Source organism: Pungitius pungitius, chromosome 6 (genome assembly GCF_949316345.1).
Source record: "Pungitius pungitius chromosome 6, fPunPun2.1, whole genome shotgun sequence".
NCBI lineage: Eukaryota > Metazoa > Chordata > Actinopteri > Perciformes > Gasterosteidae > Pungitius > Pungitius pungitius.
Genome location: NC_084905.1, coordinates 15,346,982 through 15,369,530, shown reverse-complemented (window position 1 = coordinate 15,369,530; position 22,549 = coordinate 15,346,982). Strand labels below are relative to the sequence as shown.

At 45.1% G+C, this 22,549-nt stretch overlaps 3 protein-coding genes across 5 annotated transcripts; 2 read left to right on the top strand and 1 right to left on the bottom strand.

Annotated features, from left to right (window-relative positions):
* Positions 1 to 337: 337 nt before the first annotated feature.
* Positions 338 to 8,185, top strand: incenp (inner centromere protein). Of its 3 annotated transcripts, none has more exons than XM_062563129.1 (21): positions 338 to 530; positions 1,417 to 1,565; positions 1,680 to 1,790; positions 1,868 to 2,499; positions 2,577 to 2,619; positions 2,785 to 2,854; positions 2,958 to 3,090; positions 3,192 to 3,228; positions 3,311 to 3,398; positions 3,529 to 3,669; positions 3,943 to 3,960; positions 4,713 to 4,822; positions 4,909 to 5,029; positions 5,123 to 5,233; positions 5,839 to 5,990; positions 6,063 to 6,177; positions 6,658 to 6,738; positions 6,864 to 6,899; positions 7,029 to 7,091; positions 7,216 to 7,363; positions 7,633 to 8,185. In XM_062563129.1, exons 2-21 carry the CDS (start codon positions 1,426 to 1,428, stop codon positions 7,806 to 7,808), a joined length of 2,526 nt encoding a protein of 841 aa, XP_062419113.1. In that variant the 5' UTR covers positions 338 to 530; positions 1,417 to 1,425; the 3' UTR covers positions 7,809 to 8,185. The 3 variants fall into 3 exon arrangements, with proteins under 3 accessions (XP_062419113.1, XP_037308321.2, XP_037308322.2); XM_037452424.2 differs by having other exon boundaries at positions 6,655 to 6,738; XM_037452425.2 differs by lacking the exon at positions 3,943 to 3,960 and having other exon boundaries at positions 6,655 to 6,738.
* Positions 8,186 to 9,524: 1,339 nt separating this feature from the next.
* best1 (bestrophin 1) lies at positions 9,525 to 14,761 on the bottom strand. The gene is made up of 10 exons (XM_037451819.2): positions 13,731 to 14,761; positions 13,235 to 13,524; positions 12,700 to 12,794; positions 12,375 to 12,608; positions 12,049 to 12,203; positions 11,850 to 11,927; positions 11,442 to 11,594; positions 11,264 to 11,344; positions 11,038 to 11,189; positions 9,525 to 10,943 (listed from the first exon to the last, which is right to left on the bottom strand). Exons 2-10 carry the CDS (start codon positions 13,384 to 13,386, stop codon positions 9,857 to 9,859), a joined length of 2,187 nt encoding a protein of 728 aa, XP_037307716.2. The 5' UTR covers positions 13,387 to 13,524; positions 13,731 to 14,761; the 3' UTR covers positions 9,525 to 9,856.
* On the top strand, positions 14,306 to 22,207 carry rab3il1 (RAB3A interacting protein (rabin3)-like 1). The gene is made up of 12 exons (XM_062562903.1): positions 14,306 to 14,377; positions 14,698 to 15,014; positions 17,529 to 17,712; positions 17,833 to 17,928; positions 18,803 to 18,880; positions 19,047 to 19,283; positions 19,938 to 20,066; positions 20,229 to 20,341; positions 20,522 to 20,545; positions 20,899 to 20,998; positions 21,110 to 21,176; positions 21,295 to 22,207. Exons 1-12 carry the CDS (start codon positions 14,330 to 14,332, stop codon positions 21,378 to 21,380), a joined length of 1,479 nt encoding a protein of 492 aa, XP_062418887.1. The 5' UTR covers positions 14,306 to 14,329; the 3' UTR covers positions 21,381 to 22,207.
* Positions 22,208 to 22,549: the final 342 nt, after the last annotated feature.

Genomic DNA, 22,549 nt, shown 5'->3' with positions numbered 1-22,549 from the left:
CTCTTATAAAAAAATGTCTGTGCCGCTCAAAATTAAATTACTGACGGAAGATGTTAAAACATGTTGTGAGTAACAGTGACGGGGCGGAGTAAATTATCCCGAATATCGGTTGGCTGATTTAAAACGGATCACGCTGTAACTCCGCCCTAAACCTTTGAGGGGGTTGCTCGATTTGCCCTTCCATGTTGCCCGTTTCCCACCGCGAGCGAACCTCTGTGCTGTGCCAATCCTCAGGCTCCGCCCTTACAGGTATCTATAATGTGCAAATCAAGCATCCCTTCTCCAACGTCACTGAGCCTCGCATCAGGATTGGCTGGCAAGGTTTTGAACAAGTTAAACGGTTTCAGCGGGTCAGTGCTCAGGGTTGCTGTCCGGAAGATTCAGGTTGTTTAGCGTTAACACATGAGCTGTAAAGGGAACTAGTGCTTGCGTTATTTTAGCACATTTATTTACACCTCAGCATGCGATTGATTTAAAGTAAGCGGACCAACGATCATCGGATTCCTTTTTGAAAGAATCGGCAATCAAAGGTAACGCTATTTATTGTACCGTTCAAAACTATCGTTATCTAAGTTATTGTTATATGACTAACATGAGCCATTTAAAACCAAGCAGGGCAGTTTTTAAACATAACGTTGCCACAGACTAAGTTTCAATAGCTTCAACTCATCGTGTCTGTGTCTTAACGTCAAGTGACCGCCTTAAGCTAACTAAGCTAACGTTAGATTAGCATTTTTCCGTTACGTATGTTCGTTGTTCGCTTTTTGTAGTGCTTCGCGTTGGCTTACCTAACGTTAATGTGTTACCTAGGAAACGTCAGCTAATCTACTGATAATATAAAAGCAATAAGCGTGATTTTTCCTCACAAGTACTTTCTACAATACGACCCACACCGCGAAAAAAGACGAGTTTGCGCATGCACCATTTTAACGTCAGCCGCATTTAAAAAAGACCACTGCGAAATGGATCTGAAATTGAGAACAATAAACTGTACAGTTTGGTGTTCGTTGCCTTGCTTTGGATTATCAAGAGAGTAAGCATTATCAAATAAAAGTCAAAAGCGCTTGATTGTGACTAGAAAAGTATTTTTGATTGTTACAGATACATGTGCGTTAATATAAAGCATCAATAGTAAACATTGGCCCTTTTCAATCTCTAAGATGGGTTCTCTGTCAATCATTTGATATTTGATACATCATAAAGTGCATTTAGGTTCCAAATTCTTCCATGATGCCGTTAAGGAGGTTTTATTTAATGTTTTTTTGGATGTTTGATCTTAAAGAAAAAAATATAGACCGACAAAACAACTACTCAAGTCTTTCTGGCTGCTATAGAGATGCTCAAATTAATAATGCTTTACTTCATCTCAATTCTGATCCAGCTTCTCCTAACTTAACAGTGGCATCTTTCCCTCAGGCCGTCAAGATGAACTCCGTACAGTCATCCGTACAGTCCCTCATGCAACTGTTTGATGGCAAAGCACAAGAATTTACCAATGACATTAATACTGTCCACATGGTTTGGCTGGAGGAGATCCAACAGGAGGCCAACCGAATGTTCTCCAGGTAGGTTTGAAGCAACGTGAAACGTTTTATTTGCGTTATTTGTTTTGACAAGATTCCCTCCATCAGAGCTTGTCCTTAAGTTTTGACAAGTGTAGCTGTTTATTTTTGTTTCAGAGAGTTTAATGCTGAGCCAGAATTGATGCCGAAAACTCCATCGCAGAAAAAGAATAGTCGGAGGAAGCGCGTGTCCTTGGGGCACCAGGAAGAAAATCAAGCCAGACGAAGGTTTGTTTGCTCTCACGGCTTATGAAAGTTCCAAGTTTCACATTTGAATCGTGACTCTCTAACTCGTCTTCGTCCAGGTTTTCGAAGGGAAAGCGCAGCAACCTCCGGGGCTCCTCCGTCAAATCGCTGAACTTCATCCCCGAAGAAGAGACCATTCCCGCCGCCTGCACCTCCGAAGCCAACACCAACACCACCACCACCGCCACGGAGCCCAAGCGCTCCACCCGTAAAAACAAACCAACCACGGCGGACGTGGCAGAGGAAGCGAGCCATCCACCATCAGCTTTCCAGGCTGAGGACGTGCAGAACAAGAAGCCGGAGCTGGTGGAGGAGAAAAAGGTGGACAAAACCAGCGAGGTGAACGATGCAGAAGACTGGTCGGACCACAGCGGCACCTCCCCCCGGACCTCGCCAGCGATACCCTCCCCCGGTGTCGTGGTCAGCATCTCCCCGTCGGACCGGTTGTCGGCCGAGGCCCTTGTCCCCCGGCTGCCTTCTCCTGGCCGCTCGGCCGCCAAGATTGCGATTGCGGGCGCAGCTCAAAGCTCTCGGCGCAGCTCGGTGCGGTGCTCCCTGAAGCTCCGCCACTCGCTGGCCGGCCTGCGGCACAGCATGACGCAGGAGTCGGTGCGTCGCGCCTCGCGCCGCTCCATGCTCAAGAGGAAGGTGTCTCGCGCGGGCAACTCGGCGTGTAGCAGCAACGTTGACGGTGAGGCATGATCGGGTTTCAACGTGCAAATCCCTGAGGCGTTCTATTGTTGTTCATTTGTAACTTTGTGGTTGTAGAGGACTCCAGTGTGGATTCTGCAGAGGAGAACAACAGAGAAGCGTGAGTGTTGACAAACTTGTGATCTGTAGATAGAGGGATTTAGATAAAGCTGGTGTTTTGAATCCAGCATTTAAACAATTTGACTGGTGAATTCATTTGTCACACTTTATTGTGCATTGATGGATTGTTCTTTGTTTCTTATCACTCATGTGTCCCCTGCTATAGCATCTTGGATGTTGCCATCGTAGACACGGAGGACAAAGCTGAAGCTCAAGAATGGAAGGAAATGCCAGAGGTATCAATATATGTATTTGTCTATTTAAGTGTGAAACTGAAATTCAAATGAGTGTTTTGGTAATATCCAACTGACTTTGTTATTTTGTATCAAACAAATGTAGATCCTGGTGAACCCGAGCCCCCGTCTGTCCATGCAACGCGTCACTCGATCTGTGGCTGCAAACTCTGTCGCACTGGCCCCCCCGCCGTTGTTTAGCTCTGAAAAAATGTTTTTGACTCCCAGCAAGAGAACAGGCATGACAACCTTTTATAAACAGTCGTTGTAATGGTTGAAAACCCACCTGGGTCAGTATTACATGGTACGTGCATGTGCTGACTACGTGTTTGTGTTTCAGTTACTGACAAGCCGCCGACTTCACTGTCAGGTCCCAAGTGAGTGTTTGTGTGTTGCAATGTTTAACTAGAAACTAAACTAAATAAATTCTTTGTCTTAAAACCAATTCTGTGTTTCCAGGTCGCGCCAGAGTACCAAGCGCAAAGCACCAGACACAGCAGAAGAAAGTCCCACGAAGAAGCGCACTCCTCCCAAGAAAACTCAAAGTGTAAGATGGGGGGGGGGGAAAAGTGTTTTACTGTTCAGATATGGTAAATATTGGGATATATTCAAATAATGAGTGGTTCAAATAGTAATCTTTTTGCCCTTTTTTCTCCCCACTTGTTCCTAACACACAGGCAATGAGGCCCAACATGAAATCTTTTCTCCACACTGTGCAGAAGAATCAGATGCTAATGATGACTCCGAATTCCCTCGGCCGGTCTGCTGTCATCAAGTCCTTCATTAAACACACCACCCCCCTGAAGATCGACCCGAAGGTAACCCCCCCCCCCACACCTCACACACCGCAAAGCAACCACTTTCGGACACATGCAGAACCCGAGCCATCAGTAGAACTGGACATAGCATTTCTTTAACTACAGCCGTACTTGCAATGTCTCTGGCTGGGCCGAGGTTGTGTCACAACATCTGTGGTAGGCTTTAACACATTAGCTAAAGACGGACAATGATGTATTGCAGTAAATAAAATGTTCTGATGTGTTTTGGCTGACATCCTGTTCTTTTGTGGATTTGTTTTCTCCCCTCCCCAGTTAAGCATTGGTATAGTGGTAAGTGTGACGTAGAAGTACTGTATGTTTTACGGTGTCTAACATCCTATCGTGGAACTTGATCAAACGTCTCCTCGTTTAACGCCTACCTTTTTTAGATGAGCCGCTTTCAACAACCCAAACAGCACATGTTAGTTGATGGTTTCCCTGATAAAAAAACGGGTCCAGGATGCTTCGTTTTTAGAAACTTTTGAACAGACAAAACTGCTAAAACATTTTTTAGTAACTAAACTGTATGTTCACTTAGTAAAATCATTTTAACCCAAAGTCCAAACGATGTAAAAATCCATCCAATCAAGCCGTGCCACTATTTGGGTTGTCCATTAAACCGGTGTCTCTCTCAGCATGTTATGGTTCATCGGGTTAGTAGTTCACGCTGGAATAGACGTCTGTGTTCACTTGGGTTTGTTCTTGTCATCACGGGGCCTCCAGCTGCTGGACACTGGTCGTAATGTACGGGGTGTCTGTCCTCCGCTTTGGGCCTAACGTAGGCTCTAACGATCACTGGACTATGCAGCAGAGTGAGCACAGACCTGAATTAACTCTTTAGCTAATGTGGAAATAGAAATCTGTCATGGTGAATTTGGGGTTTATCCGTCCACACCACTGACTGGGTGATCTTTTTCCACCACGCATGAGCTCCACCTGCTACTTTGGATTTGTTTGACATTGGCTGTCTATTAACAATGTGTAAGAAGGAACTGGTGGAATTCTGACAGCACAAATTAAACGGAAACTTTCTTTCTTTCCAGACAAAAGAGCGTTACAAGCTGGAAGCACTTAAGAGGAAGCAGGAGCTGGAGGAAGAAAGAATGAAGAAAATGGACGATGAGAAGAAAAAGAAACAGGATGAACTCAAAAGGTCAAAGCTCAACATCTTTACTCGCTCCGATTAAGCAGTGGTTTATTCCTCTTGTTTTGATGAACTTTTACATTTGTGTGTTCCAGGAAGCGGGATGAGCGGCTGAGGAGAGTGTTTGAGGCCAAAGTAAAAGAAGAGCAGAGGGAGGTGGAGAAGAAGAAAAAGATTGAGCAAAAGATGGCTCAGATTGATGAGAAAAATGATAAGGTCTGCAGCGGATTCACTGCATTAGCTCTGCTTTAAGCAAAACAGCATAGCAAAGCCCTTCTCTAATATCCGGTATCCCACCGCTTTCTGCAGCGAATGGCAGACGACAAAGCCAAAAAGAAGGTGGCCATTAAACGTCAAGAGGAGCTGGAGCAGAAGAGGAAGTTGGAAGAAGAGGCTAAAAAGAAGAAGATTCAGCAAGCAGTGAGACAGCATTAATTAATGAATTAAGTCATTTCTGTTGTGCAACTCCACTGTTAGCTGAGAATCACAGACCACATGTGTGAGGTTCTGAGCATTTAGTTGAATTCTGTGGTTATTTTTGGGGGGGACGGGACAACATTTTACAGTGAAAACGCCCGAATCGGAGCGTGTACAATCAACAAGAACAACGGGGCACAGGTCTGCTGCTTCCAGACAAAGGGCCCCTAAACAAGAGAGCCTTCTGGAATCATTTTATTGTATTGAGTCTAATGAAGGCCCTCATTAGAGAATCGGTGAGCGGTGACCGCTGCTCACACAAGACTGGTAACAGATTTGTGCAAAATCTAGCAAGGACAGCGCACAAATAAGCCAATTTATCATGGGTGTACCATTTTCAGAGCAGAGGCCAAAAACGAATTCATGTCAATCTTCTAGCGAGTCCTCAACAAACCTCCAAAGATCACATTTTGGATCTTCTGCTGTCTCCGTTGTCTCCAACGTGGGCAACTCCGCCTCGTCACGCAGCGCGCATATTTTTTTCTTTCTCTCGGACATGACACGTTGCGGTCCGACTTTTTGTGACGTACGTGTCGTTGTGACCGTAGGAGGAAGAGAAGCGGCAGCAGGAGTCACTGGCTAAGAAGAAGGCCGAGGAGGAGGAACAGCGAGCTCGGAAGCTGGCGGAAGCTCGCCGCGCTTTGGAGAGGGAGAGGGAGCTGGAGCTGGAGAGAGAGCGGCTCGCTGCCGCTGCTGAAAGGTCACAGATCGTCCTGTCAATAGCACAAAGAAATCCCTTTTCTTGTTACTGACGTAATGTCTGTGTTTTTAGGGAGCGCATTGAAAAGGAAAAGGCCGTTGCTCTGCAAAGGGAACTGGAAAGAGCAGCGAGAGAGAAAGAGAGGAGAGACTTGGAGGAGAAAAGAAAAGCACTTGAGAAAAGAATGGTAAGAAATTAAGATTTTTCTTTTTTTTTTGTGAAAGGTCGTCTCGTTGGAAACATTACAAGCGGCTACATGGTAGGAAACCGAGAATGTAGAATCGACCTATCAGGAAGAGTTATGGTTGGTTATGATGCTCTAGAGCTGTGTCCTCATAGAAAGGTCCAGGTGGCATTGTTTTTGCCTTCCATATTATCCTGTTGATACTGAGGGGACGAAGTGCCCTGGTTTGCTTTCTTCTGTCTAAAACAATCGTGGGCGCTTTGCCCAGAATGCACCAGTGGTGGCGTTGCGTAATAGATAGCGGAGGCTAAGGAGGTTGTCAGCTGAACTGGGTGGCCAATGGCAGGCTTTCTGTCAAAATAATCCTCTGTGGAAAAGTTATGAAGTTAGAAAAAACGTTTAGTAGGCCTGGAATTACTTTGGAATTGACAGAATGTTTTCGGGCCGAACCCCTTAACGGAAAGCTTTGTGTTCCACCAGGAGGAGCGGCAGAGATTGGCTGCAGAAGAGCGAGAAGCTGCTGTGAAAAAGGCGGCTGCTGCTGCTGCTGCTGCTGCAGCACAGGTAAACCTACGTTAGTTTAGGTGCACCCGCACCCGCACCAAAGAATCAAAAGTTGCCTGAAAGACTTGAATCAATTTGATCTCCCGTGGAGTTAAATGTACCCCTCTTGATTTTCTCCTCATCAGGCTGCTTCTTCCCTCAATACGACTGTGGATATTGAGGTAAGAATCTTGCAATTGAACCGTATGCACGGACATACCTGTTAAAGACTCCACAGTGCTATTAAAGTCCTGGCATTTGGAAGGAGACTGCATTTAATAGTGAACGGCGTCTTTTCTCCTTTTTTGCAGCGCTCTGTCATGAGCACCCCAGTGGGAAAAGGTGTTTGCCTCAACGTCACTGTGGATATTGAGGTAAGTTTAAATGATGCATTTCTGGCAGAATTTAATAAATGTCTGGTCTTTTTCAATGTGATTTTAAAAGCGGTCTCTTCCCCTAGAGAAAAAGCTTTTAAAAAGTCTGATCTATCCTCTGTAGAAATCCCCACAATCGTACTCCATCACGCCAAAGGGCGGCAACAAACCGCTGCCTAAAAGTGCGGACGATTACGGGATGGACCAAAACAGTGACGACTCCACTGATGACGAGTCCGCCCCGAGGAAGCCTATTCCGTCCTGGGCCGAAGGTTGGCATGGTTTAATAAAGCTGTCCTCTGTAATGATGATCGGACCATACACCTGACCCTCTGTAGCCTTGTTTAAAATTCCACTTATCAATAAACAAATCATCGTTAAGCCACCATAACTAGGCACGGCAGGTTTGAGGAGTTCAGTCCAGTCTAATATGTGTCAATGCCTTTTACCATGATTGTGAAACCTGTGTGGTGTTTGCCCAGGATCACAGTACGACGTCCTTAATGACAACATTTTAATGGAAATGATTTTTCTTCTACAGGTCACCACCTGCAGCAGATCATTATGAAGCAGTACTTCAACCCTCCTGATCTGGACTCTTTCTTCGGAGTAGTTGAACCACCAAAACTGGAAAATATCTTTTACAAGAGCAAGCCTCGATACTTCAAGCGCACCAGCTCCGCTGTGTGGCACTCTCCTCCCATTGGAAGCAAATAATGTCTGTACACACTGATACAGTTATGCATAGCTGTAAAAAGTTCAGTCTTTGTTTTAAGGTCTCTTTCCAATAAAGTACCATATTTTTGTGGATGGTTTTTCAATGTTTTTAGCTCAAAGTTTTAGGACATATTCTTACTACTATGTAAAATACGTGATGGATTCTGCTGATGCAAAAGTGAAAGTGGTGCTTCATGCGCGGTTTAGACTTGAAAATGGGTGTATTATAACCCAGTGGGATGTAAACGTATGAAGGTTACTGCTAAGTGATCAGCAACGACTTTCATTTGTATAATGCGTACAGCTACCAACTGTAAATTATAATTGTTTCTTATATTTGGGATGTATTTTGTTGCATTAAAATGAACAAAAAAGTACCGTGCACGTTTCAGCCTTGATTTCATAGATGGCACTTAAACAAAACCATGCAGCTATACATTTTAGGCCCTGAAGGCAATGAACATTTACATTGTTAATTAAACTGAGTCAGTGGACTAAATTTAAATAACTTTGTTTTGCATAACGTGACCTGGTGGCTGCTGTGTTGGCATCAGGTAACGTTAGCAACCCTTTTAACGTACGGTTGCTGTTGAGGTCTGAGAGAAACTACATTTGCCTTTCAGTGGAGTTGAGTTTGGGTCTATTATCATCAGTTGTCGGTAAGGTCTTTCACGTTGTACCTTGCGGCAAAACTTTTACCGGGACTTTGAGGCCGCCGTTAAGAGGCAGATGAACCTGGAGCTGTGTGCCTCCCATGTGTATCTCTGGTGAGGAAGTATTCCTTTTTGGCGCTGTGCTTTTTGTGCCTTTCTAAGCTCAGCTACAGCTCACACATCTTCATTCGGTATTTCCGATTTTGAGGAATCCTTACATGCTGACGAGTCTGCAGATCGAGAGGCTCTCAGGCTCTTTTACTTTGTTTCTGACTTTGTTTACACACATATAAAGTAAAGCTCTGGACATTTGGAGGATCTGACAGCCAATTAAGGCCAGACATTATGTCGCTTTTTTTCACAGTTGTGACTTCATAGAAACACATTTTCTGGATGAAGAGGTCAGATCTATTAAACAGCTTGGAGACTGGATATCCAACATGTGCCATGTGGGAGACCATCGGAGCCGCATGGCAGAGCACCTCTATGGATGAATTATGCTGTGACGCTGATGAACAGCCGGTTTGAAGCTGGATGCCAAATAATGCTGTTTTATTTGTTTGTAAACTGTCAATCAACTTCAAAATAGCCAAGAGCCACAGATGGCTCTTTAAACTGGACTACGGCAGACTCAACTGTTACAAAAGAGACGTTTTACCTGAAATAAACACCTTCATTTCATGCCGTAGATATCTTCATACTTTATAAGTGCGGTGGCTAAAACTTAAACAATTTAATTTCTGAGGTGATCCTTTATAAGAACTGCCATATAATTTGGCAGATGGACTGCCAATGTAATATTAGAACAAATAGAACCATTTACAATCAATGAAACTAATATGACATATTTTTAATTTGTGCTTATTTCTTAATTGTTGTTTTTTCAAAAACAATCCACATTTTGCTAATGCATTGTTTTTTCTAGTTTTTAAATTCTTATAAAAATTATATCTACTCAAAAATGCGTTATTGAGGATATCTTATTGAGGTGGAAAGAGGACCTTAAAAATGTTGATTCTCCTACGTGTTCTTCTTTGTATAATATAATAAGAAATCATTTCAAGATTAGATATTTTATTGCGGAAAAAAAACGTAGTACATGTTACATAGGTTTTCTTAGATCTAACACTGATGGAATAATAATAGTGAAAAGACTGGAATATACTCTTTTTGGCTTTGGGTCATTGTTTCTTATTTTTCCTTCACAATTGAAAGTTAAATCTCCAATGCTTTTAAACGTAGGTTATTTGTTCTTTAGGAGCTTAACACAAAGTAAAGATTAACTACTGTATTTGCAAAAAGTACTAATGCAGTTCCGATGTAACGCCAGTTAGTGCGTGTGAAATATTTCGAATGCCACTTGTATACAACAGCAGTCCGTCGCACCTTATCGCCTCAGCCCTGCTCCTTCCCTCCTGCCGCCTTGTTCCCGCCCCCTTCCACCAACACGCCCAGCAGGTCCCCCTCAGCCAATGAGATCCCCGAATCGTTTGGTGAGTGTTGCTGGCTGGTTCCTTGCCGCGGTGACGCTGCTGACGTGGGCACGGTGTTTGCATTGTTGTTGTTGTTGCTGCTGCTGCTGCTCGGCCCACCGTTTGTGCCCCCGTTGCTTGATCTCACGTTGGTGCTGAAGTTGCCATGGTTACTAAAACTCACGTGACTCGTACCGTTGCAGAGGCTTGCCGCCGTGCCCGCGGCGCCGCCCGTTGCGTTAATGCTGCCAGAGCTGCTGTTGGGGTCGCTGGGATTCGGCGCTGCTTTGCGGGACGGGGGGGTGAACGAGAACACCCTCTCTCCCCCGCCTCCCACGGCCCGAGCGCTCGGGGGGCCCGGCTGTCCTTCCGCTGAGGGGAGGGTGTCCACAATGAGCCGGAGTGGAGGGCGGCGAGACAGCAGGCCGTGCCCGGGTCTCAGTTTAGATATCGGGCAGAGCACAGGTGGAGGGTCCGGGAACGAGAACATAGGGGCGCTCGGGACCTCGCCGTCCTCGCTTAGCCAGGGGAAAGCGGAGGAGGGCGGCGGGGGCACGTGTCCGGGGGTGTCGGGAGGCAGCGGCTGCGTCTGAGGAGCCAGCGAGCTGCAGCTGCGGCCCCAGTCGTTCTGGGTCCGCCGGGCGGGGCGAGGGCGGGGCACCGCGGGGGGCCCGCAGTGGATGGGCGTCTGCGGGCAGCTGTAGCAGCCGGGTCTCTCGTATAGGGGCACGCTGGAGAAGGCGTAGTCGGCATCTCGCTCGTGGCTCGGGGGCTGGCGGCTTTGACCCGGAGTCAACGGGCCCTCCGGGTGCAGGTAGAGAGGGAAGCGGCTGAGCGGAGCTCCCGGGCGGCGGCGTAGCAGAGGCACCCGGGAGGAGCGGGGGAAGTTCGGGGACTGGACACCAAGGAGCCGACCCAGCCCTCCGAGCAGCGGGGTGGAGTAGTTTGCTTCCTCGTGCTCTTTAATTTGCTCCAGATTGGACTGAAACTCCATCTCCTCCTTGGGAACACTAGTTCAGATCAAATAGGTTGTTGTTTGGTTTTAAAAGGGTTTTTTTTTGTGTTTACAATTGTTTGCAAGAAAATGGAAAAACCTCCCCGAACCTGATGTCCAGGGCCGAGCCCATGAAGGAGGGTTTGCGGTGTTCAGCGCTGGCGGCGGTGTAAGGAGGCTGAGGTTCACACTCGTTCCAGTACGCATCCCTCTCCACCAGCGGCAGGCTGTCGTACATCTCGTCCACAGACAACATGGACACCTGGGAGACGACAGCAGATCAAAAACCAAAACAACACCCGACCCCCCCCTTGTGTTTCCCGCTTGAATCCAAACCTGTAAATTGCGATCGACCAGCCAGTTGGTTTCAAAGTCGTCGTCGTCTTCACCGAAAGGGTTTATGAGTTGCTCAGCAACCTGAGACCCCACGAGCGAAAAAAACAACACAGAGCACAGTGCAGCTCAAGACACAACCAACGCTCCACGCGTTGCCTCGCCGGGCCTCCAAGCTCACCTTCAGCCAACCAACGTAGAAGAAAAACTGCAGCAGCGTGAAAACGGGCAGGTAGAAGTCCAGATCGTGACCCGAGTAACCTTGAGCCGGATCCAAGAACTGGCGGCCAATCAGGCAGGCCAGGAAGAAGCTGTAGACCGCCACCGTCGCCACCTGCTCACAAATCCCCATGTTTCACAAGCAGCTTTGAGAAAACCGCCCCGTGTCGATTGCTTTGCATCGTTGTCGCCGTGTGCCGGTTGGGTTGTGTTTTGCAAAGTTGCAGCTTGCTAATTTAAAAAAACTGAAGTAATGCAAAATGTCTTCTTTCTAAATAGCCCTCCTAACCATGGCATTCACAAAATAAGAACCGTTAAATCAATTTGCAGAGGCATCCGCTGTACTTCAGTGACATCACGTCAACCAAACCTGGGTGTAGACGAGAGGCAGGCTGATCCAGTCGTAACCGTACAGCTTCATACACTTTGCCCGTAAGCTGTTCAGCTCCTGAACAGAGAGGAAAAGCAGAAAGAAAAGCTCTTAGAACGTGTGTGTGTGTGTGTGTGTGTGTGTGGGGGGGGGGCGTTCGTGGCTTTAGGCCTGCGGGCGGATGCACGTAACGCCCTACAGTGAGAATGGCTGTGAGAGCCACGTCGTTGTTGATGCGACCCTCAGTCCGAGCCCTCAGCGCCAGGCTGACGAACCACATGCAGGGAACCCAGAACTTGTTGTGAGGAGAGCGCAGGTCCTCCAGGTGCCTCAGCTCGTCCGACGTCATCAAACCTGAGCGAGAACAAACACAAAGGAACAACTTCGTAATCATTTGCGTAACATTAAATTAGCGCCACCACATCAGATGGAAAGTACAGTGAGTCCGAACCAGTGCTATGCTGGACCACCTCAAGCCAGTCTCTGCGGGACTTTTGGTGGATTTGGACGCGTGTTTCGTCGTACCTGCCTGCACCACGTGCTCCATGGTGGGAAACCTCTTGTAGACGGCCGTGCTGACGGAGCGGTAGATGAGCACACCAGAGAGGTTGGCGTATCGCATCAGGGTCCGTCGGGTCAGCTTGGAGGCCTCGTCGGCTCCCCGAACGTGGCCGCCCACTAGCGCTGCTAAGCGGTCGGGCCAGGGGACGTTCTCAAACTGGCCCCACCAGCGGGACACGACCAAGGTGACATAGAAACCTGCCACAAAAAAAACTTAACTAGTACAGAACTGCATGCCATACTCCTGTGATGGTTTCCAGGAAACATGGTCTTAGATTGAGACTCTCACCCAGCACGAAAGACACCGGGATGAGTTCTGCGTAGCGGTCACAGTATATCGACAGCTTCTCAAACAGCCTTTTCTGGTCATTGTTCATCACAAACCTGGGGGAGGAAACATCTTTTGAGTCCATCACGACTGAAACACAGGGAGGTGAGCCCTGTGGCGCTTTCTGGACCAACAGAACTTCCATAAAAACCTTTATGGTTCCATTATTTTCTTTTAACTGTATGTCTTAAAAGCATTTGCTGCTTCGGTAATATACAGACATGTCTAATTAAAACAGGAAAAAACTGTTCTCGTTGGAACAGACATACAGTATGTTGTTATGACTTCCATATATTATGGAAATCAGAAAATGGCCTGGTTCTATTAGACACAACAAATTAAAATGCAAAAAGAAATGTTGAAACAGTGTCTCAGTTACGAAGTTTTTTTTTTTTCCTGCAAAGACAGCTGAACAATTCTGTCTAGTCTATCTTTCCATCCACTAAATCTAAGTGACCCTTGACGAAGGCGTTTAGGTAAGAAGCCACCGGAGTACCTATAAACAATACTGAAGAAGTAGTAGAGGAGAGTGAAGATGATGAGCTCTCTGTACAGCAGTTTATAAATGCTGCCCTTCCAGCGCAGCAGCAGGTGAAAGAAGGTCCCCAGACCCGCGTCGGCAACCCTGCGGGAGTACGTCACGGTCATCGCTGCTCGCTGGCCGCCTGGCTGGTGGACTGCGTCGGGACATGAAGGAAACCAGCGTGCCGGTGTTCGTTATGGGCCTCGACCGAGCTCAAGGTCAGCAATCAACCATGATCTCATGAGGCCAATTTGAGCACAGATCTAAAACGATGAAGTTAAAAAAAAAAAAAAAAAACAGAACAGCGTTATGTATTTGCTCTTCAAACAATCCATGAATCAACTCAAATGCATTTTCCATTCTTATTACTTGGATCTAAAACACACTAATATATCTGAAGAGATGGTCGCAGGACAACAGGTACAATACAATATTTAAGGCTCTCCCACACAAAGCATTTTATACTCACCACACCAAATGAACACCTCCTTCCATCAGTGAGATCAGCAGCGTTTGGTGGAATGAAGCCGGAAAGAAAAGGGGAGCAAAGGACTCCTACAGCTCCGGTCATTTGACGTGTTAATCTGTTTCAGCAACAAAGCTGCATTGTGAGGCCAGGTCGTGTTAATCTGAACAAATCTGGGTACAGCACAGCGCAGCGCCCACACTGCCACAAATCGGCCCGGTCGAAGCCACGAGTGCAGAGTAGCTGCTGTTCACAATTTGGAAATATAACTCAATGAAAGTGTGTTTAACGAATGTTTGACTCCTAGTTCTTTTTCTCTGTCTTTTGGGCGAGCAAACAACCGTATTCTGGATCTCAGTTAACACCTAAAGGCAACCTTGATGACTTTTTGTCTCAAGTTTTTTTTTCCCCTCATGGTTGCGACTGTGTGTCCTCCCCCCTCTGCTGGAAGAAATGTGTAGAGCTGTGCTCTAACTGGCCAGTGTGTGTTAGTGATTAACCCTTCCTGTGTAACCCGGAGACCCAAAGCGGAGAGAAGTGCGGACAGAGTTCAATCTCGAGATTATGAAAAGCACGATTTCAGCTGTTTTGAAAGGTTTCTGATGCTCTCGCATCAATTGGGGATCATATTTCACATAAATAACAGTTTGGTGAGTCACTTCTGTGTGTTTTTCAAATCATCCTTGAATTAACTTCTCGTGTACGATACTTGAATGAAACTGTTTTTTTTAACTTACGTTGAAGTAATATTTACACTGGATATCTCGCAAAGAAACGCATTCCTTAAGCATGGTAACCTGCAAAAACAAGCGCCCGAGTGCCTCTGGCACGTGTGTAAGTTATTTAACGCTGTAGAGGTTGTGACTTCTCCACCGACTACTGCAACACTGTCTGTGTGACGTTAGAAAAACCTGATAGGTTTTTATGTGATTCTTAAATGCATTATGACACTCCTTTTCCCCCCCCACAGGTATCAGGATCGCTAAATACCACTAAAAATAAATCTGACAAACAGACTGTAACCTCAGTGGGGACGTCTACACGTTTCCCAGGAGCCTCTGAGAGAGACATGGATGCTTTTGAGGGAATTCACAGCGTCCGGATTTCTTCATCTCCCCCGTCTTCTACAGCAGCCGCTCCAGGGTACGAAGTCGTCAGGGCAGGGAGATCTGGAATAGCGGTGTATTCCTCTGCAGTGTTCTTCGGGACACCTGATACCGTCGGGAGGCCAGCCGACAGACACGAGTCCAGCAGGGGAACTGAGGAGGAAGGCTGCATTGTTGGACGGTGAGGGGTTTTAATTCCCTCTGCATAGGCAAAGAATTATTGATTTAAAATGTAACATTTTGAAGAGTATATGGTTACGTAATTCTAGTGCTTCATAAAGTCGAGCACAATGGCTTAATATGAAGCATAGTGCTTCACTCTCTAAATATATATATATATATATAGATTAATGCTGTCAACATAAACATATTAATCTATCCAATTAATGTGGCTGAATAAATGCAACAAGTACTTTAACAGAGTTAATGTACGTTGTGAATTGGGAATTCTGCCAGACGCTGCAAGAAGATCAAATGTGTGTAGTTTTGTGTTTAAAATAACATTAACAATTAAACAACAGTGTCTAAAATGCATGTCCTCAAAGAAACAACATTGTAACAACAACATTCATTCATCGTCATTAATCGAGATGAATGAATTTCAAAATTTGCAATTAATCTATTGACAGCCCTATATATATGGATTTGGTCATTGCAACATAGACGTAGCACACATTCAGGCAGCTTTTCAGTTGGTGAGTCTCATGCTAGGTCGAATCAGGGCTTACTACAATTTGATTTTTGCTTCCTTTATTAGAGGGCACAGGGCAGAGCTGACAGGAAATGAGAGAGGATTACTGTTGGATGGGAGGTAGCATCGAAGCCCTTTGTGTAATAAGCAGAGCATGATTGACAAAGGTACACATACAGTATATGCATATGCACCTTAACTGTGACCCAGATTTGTAGCATGCAGAATATTATACAAATGTAAAATAATTGTACTGGTCACTGTGCTTTTGGTGGACAAACTATATCATAGACGCTCTTGTTTCTTAAGACCCTCCAACATTTATTTGGCATTCGTGCACTGCAGTCTAGTCTTTAAGACATTTAATTTAGTTGGCAACATATATCAAAATAGTTTCTTCTGTTGGTATGTCACACTACTTAAATCAGATTATTAAACAGCAAAATTGGCGCCAAGTATTCCAGCATTTAAAGAATGAAAGAAAAACCCCCAAAGATACTGCCCAGGAAGTGTGGTGCATCTCCACATTCTTCCCTTTAGAGACTCGTCGCAGGACTAATCGGGCCGTACTTGTGCGCTTGGAAGAGGATTTTACGTTTACCAAACGCGTTGAGTTTCACCTACCCGACCGACGAGCAGGTGAGCCTCCCCCAGGTGATGCGCGGCGTGGCCCTGCGCGGCACGGCGCTCGTTGGGAGGGGACGTGCGGTCATGTGACCGGCGCGTAAAGGGACGGAGCACAGGCAACAAGCGGGGGGTTGTTTCCTTCTGCCGGGACACAACGACACGGACTGCGAGGAGGGAAAACGTGTCTGAAGCGGATGGAAAGTGTTACGAAAATCTCAGTTACACTTAAAAAAAAAAATCTTTTTTGTTCGTTTGCAGCAGTTCGCCGCTGTTGTCGTGAGTCGTCTACGTCACAGCGTCCGCATTCCTGCGCTGATTTCAAACAGCTGAGAGTTTTTTTTTATTATTGAAACCAGCTCATGTTCGCTCGGTTAGTTCGGCATTTATTTTAATTTAAAGTAACGAGAAGAAGAACTGAAGGACACTGGAGGGCAGAAGCTGACGGATACGCAGCCCGGGTGGAGAAAGGTGGAGGTCTGCTGCCCCGGGCTCTGACAGGGTAAGGCCGCGGATAATGGGGCTGATGCAGTAGCGGCGGGTCTAAACCTGCGGTCCGCGGTCTCTCGCGGGTCGGTAACTGGTGATTCCAGTGACATCACAGCGACCGATGACGGATGTAAATAGGTGGATGTTACAGGACACAATTTCAAACCGATGAGAAGCAAAATACTGTTTAGGAAAACTGAATTGGGAAACCTGTGAATGAACTTTATAATTACTAGTTCATGTTCAGTAGTTCAAGTTCATTCACAGCATAGTGTTCTCAACATTTAAACTGTATTTGACAGATGTATCAGTTCTCCGTTTATGTAAACCCAGCAACAGCCCTGCGTTAAAAATACTAATGTTTATTTGTATCAACTGGCCAATATTTTCCATGTCATTGAAACATTGGCTAGATACAAGGTAGACAAAATATTAAAAATAATACAGAATAGCCTCTCAAATAGTTTAAGGTTAATGATTTCATTTATTTTAGCCAACGTGTACCTGGTAGATATTTGTATTAATGAAATACTTTTCCTGTTCCTTGTTAGGATCGCTTTGTGTTTATCCATTTGTGAAGCTCCACTACAGTGATATAGCACTGTACATTATTAGAAAAGGCCCAATGTACAGTGCAACACACTTTTTTAAATCTTTAATTCAAGTTATTTAAATTAGTTTTAAGTAGCCTTAAAAGGCTGATTTACTTAAGCAGGTCCTATGGCACCCACAATTAAAACACACACACATACACACACTTACACAATGACCCACAGCACAAGTGATTCAGGAGCAACACATTGTGAGGCAATCAGGGATTATCATTACATCAATCTAATGTCATGTTCGACTGTGCTGGATAGCAACACTGTTTTTGTTCTTTTACGTTAGGTTGGTAGATCTGGATCCAGAGCCCAAGTCCAGACTGGAGGGAGGAGGCAAGGCTGGGCCCCCCTCTGGCAGAGACCATGGTGACCTCTCCCGGCTTCGCAGCCTCTCGCTGGAGATCAAAGAAAAACAAATTAGAGAAAAGGGCTGTGAGATCCTAGAGGAACAGCTGGATGCTGCGAAGAAGGTGTTGTTGCATACGCACAAGGACACACTCAAACCATTGTGTGACCCGAAAAATGTTGACGATGCAAATGTCTTCCTTTTTTTTTAAATGTGATTGTGAAATTTTCTCCAAACAATTCAGGAACTGAAATTAAAGGACAAGGAGTGTGAGCGTCTGTCGCAGGTCAGGACTCAGCTGGAGCAGGAGCTGGAGGAGCTGACTGCCAGCCTGTTCGAAGTAAGCGATCATCAATAATCCCATTAAGACACTTGGACCCCAATGATCAGTGATGAGGAAGTGACAAGACGCTGTCACGCACTACAAGTCTTCTAATTCATCATTTACATTCCAGTAAAAACATTTATATCGTAGGGAACTATTAAGAAAAGGACTAAGTGAGTCTATTCTAGTCTATTCATATCAACATTTTAAAATATTGTCAACGGATTGAATCAAATCAAATAATATACATTTTAAGTTCCAAATTTTGTAACAAAGAAATCATACGTTCTTTGTTGTGAAGAAAAGACCATGTGTATACTCAAACGCCCCTATTCAATTCAATTCATTCTATTTTGTATAGCCCAAATACAAATTGGCCTCAGAAGGCTTTACAGTCTGTACACATGCGACATCCTCACATCGGCAAAGGAAAAACTCCCCAATAGATGTCATGTGTACAGAATGAACAAAGTAAAAGATGTATAATACATTCAATTCCTATAACAGAGATGATGCAAATAATTGTGAGCAGTAAGCCAAGTGTACGGCAAGGCCACTACTGTAGTTTGGTTTTCCACTTTGCAAAAATGAAAGCAACCTAAATTTACCTTCATATAAATTGGAGATTGAATGTATGTTTGTTTTTGTTGAATTTGTTTGCTTATTACAATTAAATACATATTATATGGCTATGTAATACATCTATTACACAAGCTGGTTGTGTGCTGTTGTAACGTTGTTGACGTCCCTTATTATTGCTTTTAACATTTTAACACGTTGCCATTATCAAGAACAACGTCCAATTCTAGACACAAATTTTATTTTTCAAAACCCACGGAATAAACAGACAACAGGCTGCGTGATAACGTTTCAATCTTCATCCCAACAGGAAGCTCACAAGATGGTGTACGAAGCCAACGTCAAACAAGCTGCAGCGGAGAAGCAGCTGAAGGAGGCTCAGGGAAAGGTGATGATGATGATTCATAGGCTGAGTGATTTTAAGGACTCTTTGTTTTAATTTGAAATGTATAGCGGCTTAACAATTCTTTCAATTGAACTGAAATGTCTAAGTGTTGAAAGCTGCTAGCCTAAGTTTATAATATAGTTTGTGTCTTTCTGCATCCGGCTCCCAGATCGATGTTCTGCAAGCCGAAGTGACAGCGCTCAAGACTCTGGTGCTGACTTCGACGCCATCTTCGCCAAACCGCCAGCTGCATCCACAGCTGCAGCCGTCGGGCTCCAGGGGGGCGTGCAAACATGTCGGAGGCCACGTCCGCAACAAGAGTGCAAGCGGTGCCTTTCCAGCTTTACCTGGACAACCAGAACCTTCTTCGGCTTGCATTCCGCCTGCGGCCAAGGAGGACCGAGAGGTAACCTTTTATGAAGTCCGTACTTTTTTCCTCTCTTCGCCTTTGTGGGTTTCTGTGTTTCCTCCCCCTCATGCCTGTTTCCAGTCACTTGCATCTCAAGTTTCCTTCACTTCTACTTCCAAGTACTAACCTTTCCCCTGTTCTTCCTGTCTGTTCCCTTCCTCTCTCAGCCTGCTGTTCCTGCTCTCCTCTCTCTGATACTCTGCCTTGTTCCTGGACAATCTGTCAGTGTGACCTTTAACCCTTCATTGGCAGCAGCAGGGGCAGTGTAATGACAGCAGACAGGTAACTGCATCTCTCCGACAGAGGCCTGACAAGCACCCGAAGCGCCCTGAAATGGTCGGACGTGCTTTTGGTTTCAAGTACACCAATGAACTTAAATGGCCGTATGGGCACCAACATTTTTATGACCCGTGCCAAACTGCTTCGATTTAGAAACATCAAATGAGGACCCATTGACCAAAGCTTGTATAAATAAGTGTAAATTATTTTTGTAACGTGATGGCAGTTTGTTTGCTCCCTGCGGGACATTGTCTGTTCTGAGCCAACTATTGTATATGAGATCATAGAGGAGTCTGAATCCCGAAAGTTGGCGTTTGTAGTGATGAATGTCGTTCGAACAAGCAAGTCGGATTGATTGTTTCCTTTTTTCAGATGGACTCTGTTCTGTACGAAGAGTTTTTGCTGTGGAAGGAGAATCCAGGTGTAGAGCGCTCGTCCACCTTCTTGAGTCGCATCCACACAGAAGACATCGGACCCTGCCTCTCCTTCACCAAATCTGAGGTCAGACTGCCTTTTCTTATTCTCCTTATTTGAAGCAGGGCTGTCCCAATACCACATTTCCCCCTCGTAACACAATACCAATATTACAGTTATTGTTAAAATACTACGCATATTGCGACACGCCCAGCCATATTAACGTGATTTGACCACTGTCGTCCGCAGCTGTCGCAGCTGGTGCAGAGTGCGGTGGAAAACAACTCGTTGACCATCGAGCCGGTGGCCATGTCGGCGGTGCCGATGGTCAAAGCCTCCGCTGTAGAGTGCGGGGGCCCGAAGTGAGTTTATCGATGCACGTGTCCCTCACCGTTCACTGCTAAACGATGCAAAGCTCAAACCCGCCAACCCTTCCCCCCTAATGATTAGTGGTCATATAGCTCATGGTATCTGAGAGTGGTTTAATTAACGGGAACATTTCTAATGACTGTGTCTGATTTGAGATAATCTTTTCTTTCCAGTGGCTTTAGGGCCGGAATAGAGACGTAAGTCCTCTCTGGAACAATCACTCATTTTCACTAACACAAATGACTGTCGCATGAAGTCTGCCTATCCAGTCGTCCGATGGGTTGATATCAAATCTTTAAATGAATGACGTGTGCATGTGTCTGAATATAAACCAATGACCCTTTTCCGAGTGTGCACTAATCATTTTTGTGTTGTTGTTTCCCATGTTTCTGTCTGGAATGTGTGCTCACTCATTAAGTCTTAATTCAAAGTTTACCAAGTTTCATTGTGGATAATACCGGAAGGGATTTTACTCGTGTTTGCTGGGATTAAACAGTGACGCCGTGTATCCCCGCGCTGAAGCTGTAACGACTGATCTTTCTATTTGTAGAAAATGTGCATTAAGCGGCATGTCGCGCCTCTGCAGACATCGCATTAAACTTGGCGACAATGGGAGCTACTATTACATCTCTCCTTCCAGCCGAGCACGGGTAACCATCACCCAATCTCTGTAATCTTTGTTTGACGCACAGCTGCTAAGTGTTAGTACGTGTGACCACGCCCTAATCCCCTATTATATCCCTATTCTCACCTTTTTCTAGATCACCGCTGTTTGCAATTTTTTTACTTATATCCGCTACATCCAGCAGGGCCTGGTGAGACACGATGGTAAGTGGACACTTAACGTGTTATATCCTTAGGAGGCACAACAGTTTCATTCTTGGTCCCGGTTGTGTTCAGGCAGCTGACTCGCTGTATCTTGTTGTCTCTTTTTGCCTTGGTCCAGCGGAGCAGATGTTCTGGGAGGTGATGCGTCTCCGCAGGGAGATGACTGTGGCCAAGTTGGGTTTCTACCTCACTGACCTGGGCTAGACGACCTGACACGGCACAAAAGGGCCGCGCAATCCCAGGACCTTGGTTGTTCAAGGTCAGGGTTAAGCTGTGGTGATTAACTGTTGTTTGATCAGTTTGTGTAGCTGGAGTTGTACAGAATTAGTGTTGCAGCAGAGGTTGATCAACAAGGGAAGTAGAAAACGTTCATGTGCCACTTTTATGCCATTTTGAGCAGCACAGCTAGAAAGAAGTAAAACATGACATGACTTTAATCACTGTGGTATTCCCCGATATGTCAAATACATTTTCTGTTATAGTGCAAGCATCCAGAAACTGAGAATCTGATGTGACTTTTTCTGAACGTCCCCAGCGGAGTACACACAACTTCTCATGTTAACACAAATAGACCAAGTTTAATGCTCAAGCCGTTAGTCTGTTGAAAATGAGCACAAAAAAGGAGCAGAGGGTGGCCTCTTACCTCAAGTATCACATACTTGTATGATATATAAGTATGATATATAAGTAATATTGTCAATCTCCGTGGGAATATTCCATGGGCTTTCCATAGAACAATTATTTGGGTTGTTTTTTTTTTATTACTTAAATAGAATGCTCACCAGCATCTCCTGATGTCGGCTTTTGGTTCTAATGCTGTTGATGCACTACTTGTTCTCGATGCCTTGTAATAACACATAGGTCAGTTTCATGTAAGTGTGACCTAAACTTCTTAATCAAAAATAGTGTCAATGTCAATACAATATAGTCAGAAAATAAATGTGCTTCAATAGAAGTGATTACAATATGCACAACTGTTGTTTTGCACCTTTTGCAATGAACAGTATGTACATATAAAAGCCATAACTGACTTTGCATGGATGTATTACATAGCCATATAATACAATGGATATTGGTTACACGTCACAGTATAAATCTGTTAATATCATTTATGTCCAATTCAGAAAACGAGCCGTTGATGTTCCAAATTAAGAATATGGTGTCAAAAAGTGCAATAACTGCTTCTCAGCCTTCTGCAGGGCTTTAATGGTCCCCAACCCCAGTGTACTTATGTTAATTACAACACTCCATTAAAGACAACGCATTGCAGCCTAAAAACATCCCCCTTTTTGAAATGTGTGCAATTTCTGTGTCTTGTTTGAGCGACTTATGTTTGGGAAAGGTGATTCATCACTGTGGTTCATTTTAAAACC

What these genes read in the sequence shown, in the direction of transcription:
- incenp (XM_037452424.2), top strand. Translation starts at nt 1,426, where the DNA reads ATGAACTCCGTACAGTCATCCGTACAGTCCCTCATGCAACTGTTTGAT. An exon ending in AATGGAAGGAAATGCCAGAG is followed by an intron (nt 2,855 to 2,957) that starts GTATCAATATAT and finishes AAACAAATGTAG; the next exon opens with ATCCTGGTGAACCCGAGCCC. An exon ending in TATTCCGTCCTGGGCCGAAG is followed by an intron (nt 7,364 to 7,632) that starts GTTGGCATGGTT and finishes TTTCTTCTACAG; the next exon opens with GTCACCACCTGCAGCAGATC.
- best1 (XM_037451819.2), bottom strand. Translation starts at nt 13,386, where the DNA reads ATGACCGTGACGTACTCCCGCAGGGTTGCCGACGCGGGTCTGGGGACC. An exon ending in TGCCTCTCGTCTACACCCAG is followed by an intron (nt 11,595 to 11,849) that starts GTTTGGTTGACG and finishes ATTTGTGAGCAG; the next exon opens with GTGGCGACGGTGGCGGTCTA. An exon ending in GGCTCGGCCCTGGACATCAG is followed by an intron (nt 10,944 to 11,037) that starts GTTCGGGGAGGT and finishes GATCTGAACTAG; the next exon opens with TGTTCCCAAGGAGGAGATGG.
- rab3il1 (XM_062562903.1), top strand. Translation starts at nt 14,330, where the DNA reads ATGCTCTCGCATCAATTGGGGATCATATTTCACATAAATAACAGTTTG. An exon ending in GAAGGCTGCATTGTTGGACG is followed by an intron (nt 15,015 to 17,528) that starts GTGAGGGGTTTT and finishes CTTTTACGTTAG; the next exon opens with GTTGGTAGATCTGGATCCAG. An exon ending in CGGCCAAGGAGGACCGAGAG is followed by an intron (nt 19,284 to 19,937) that starts GTAACCTTTTAT and finishes TCCTTTTTTCAG; the next exon opens with ATGGACTCTGTTCTGTACGA.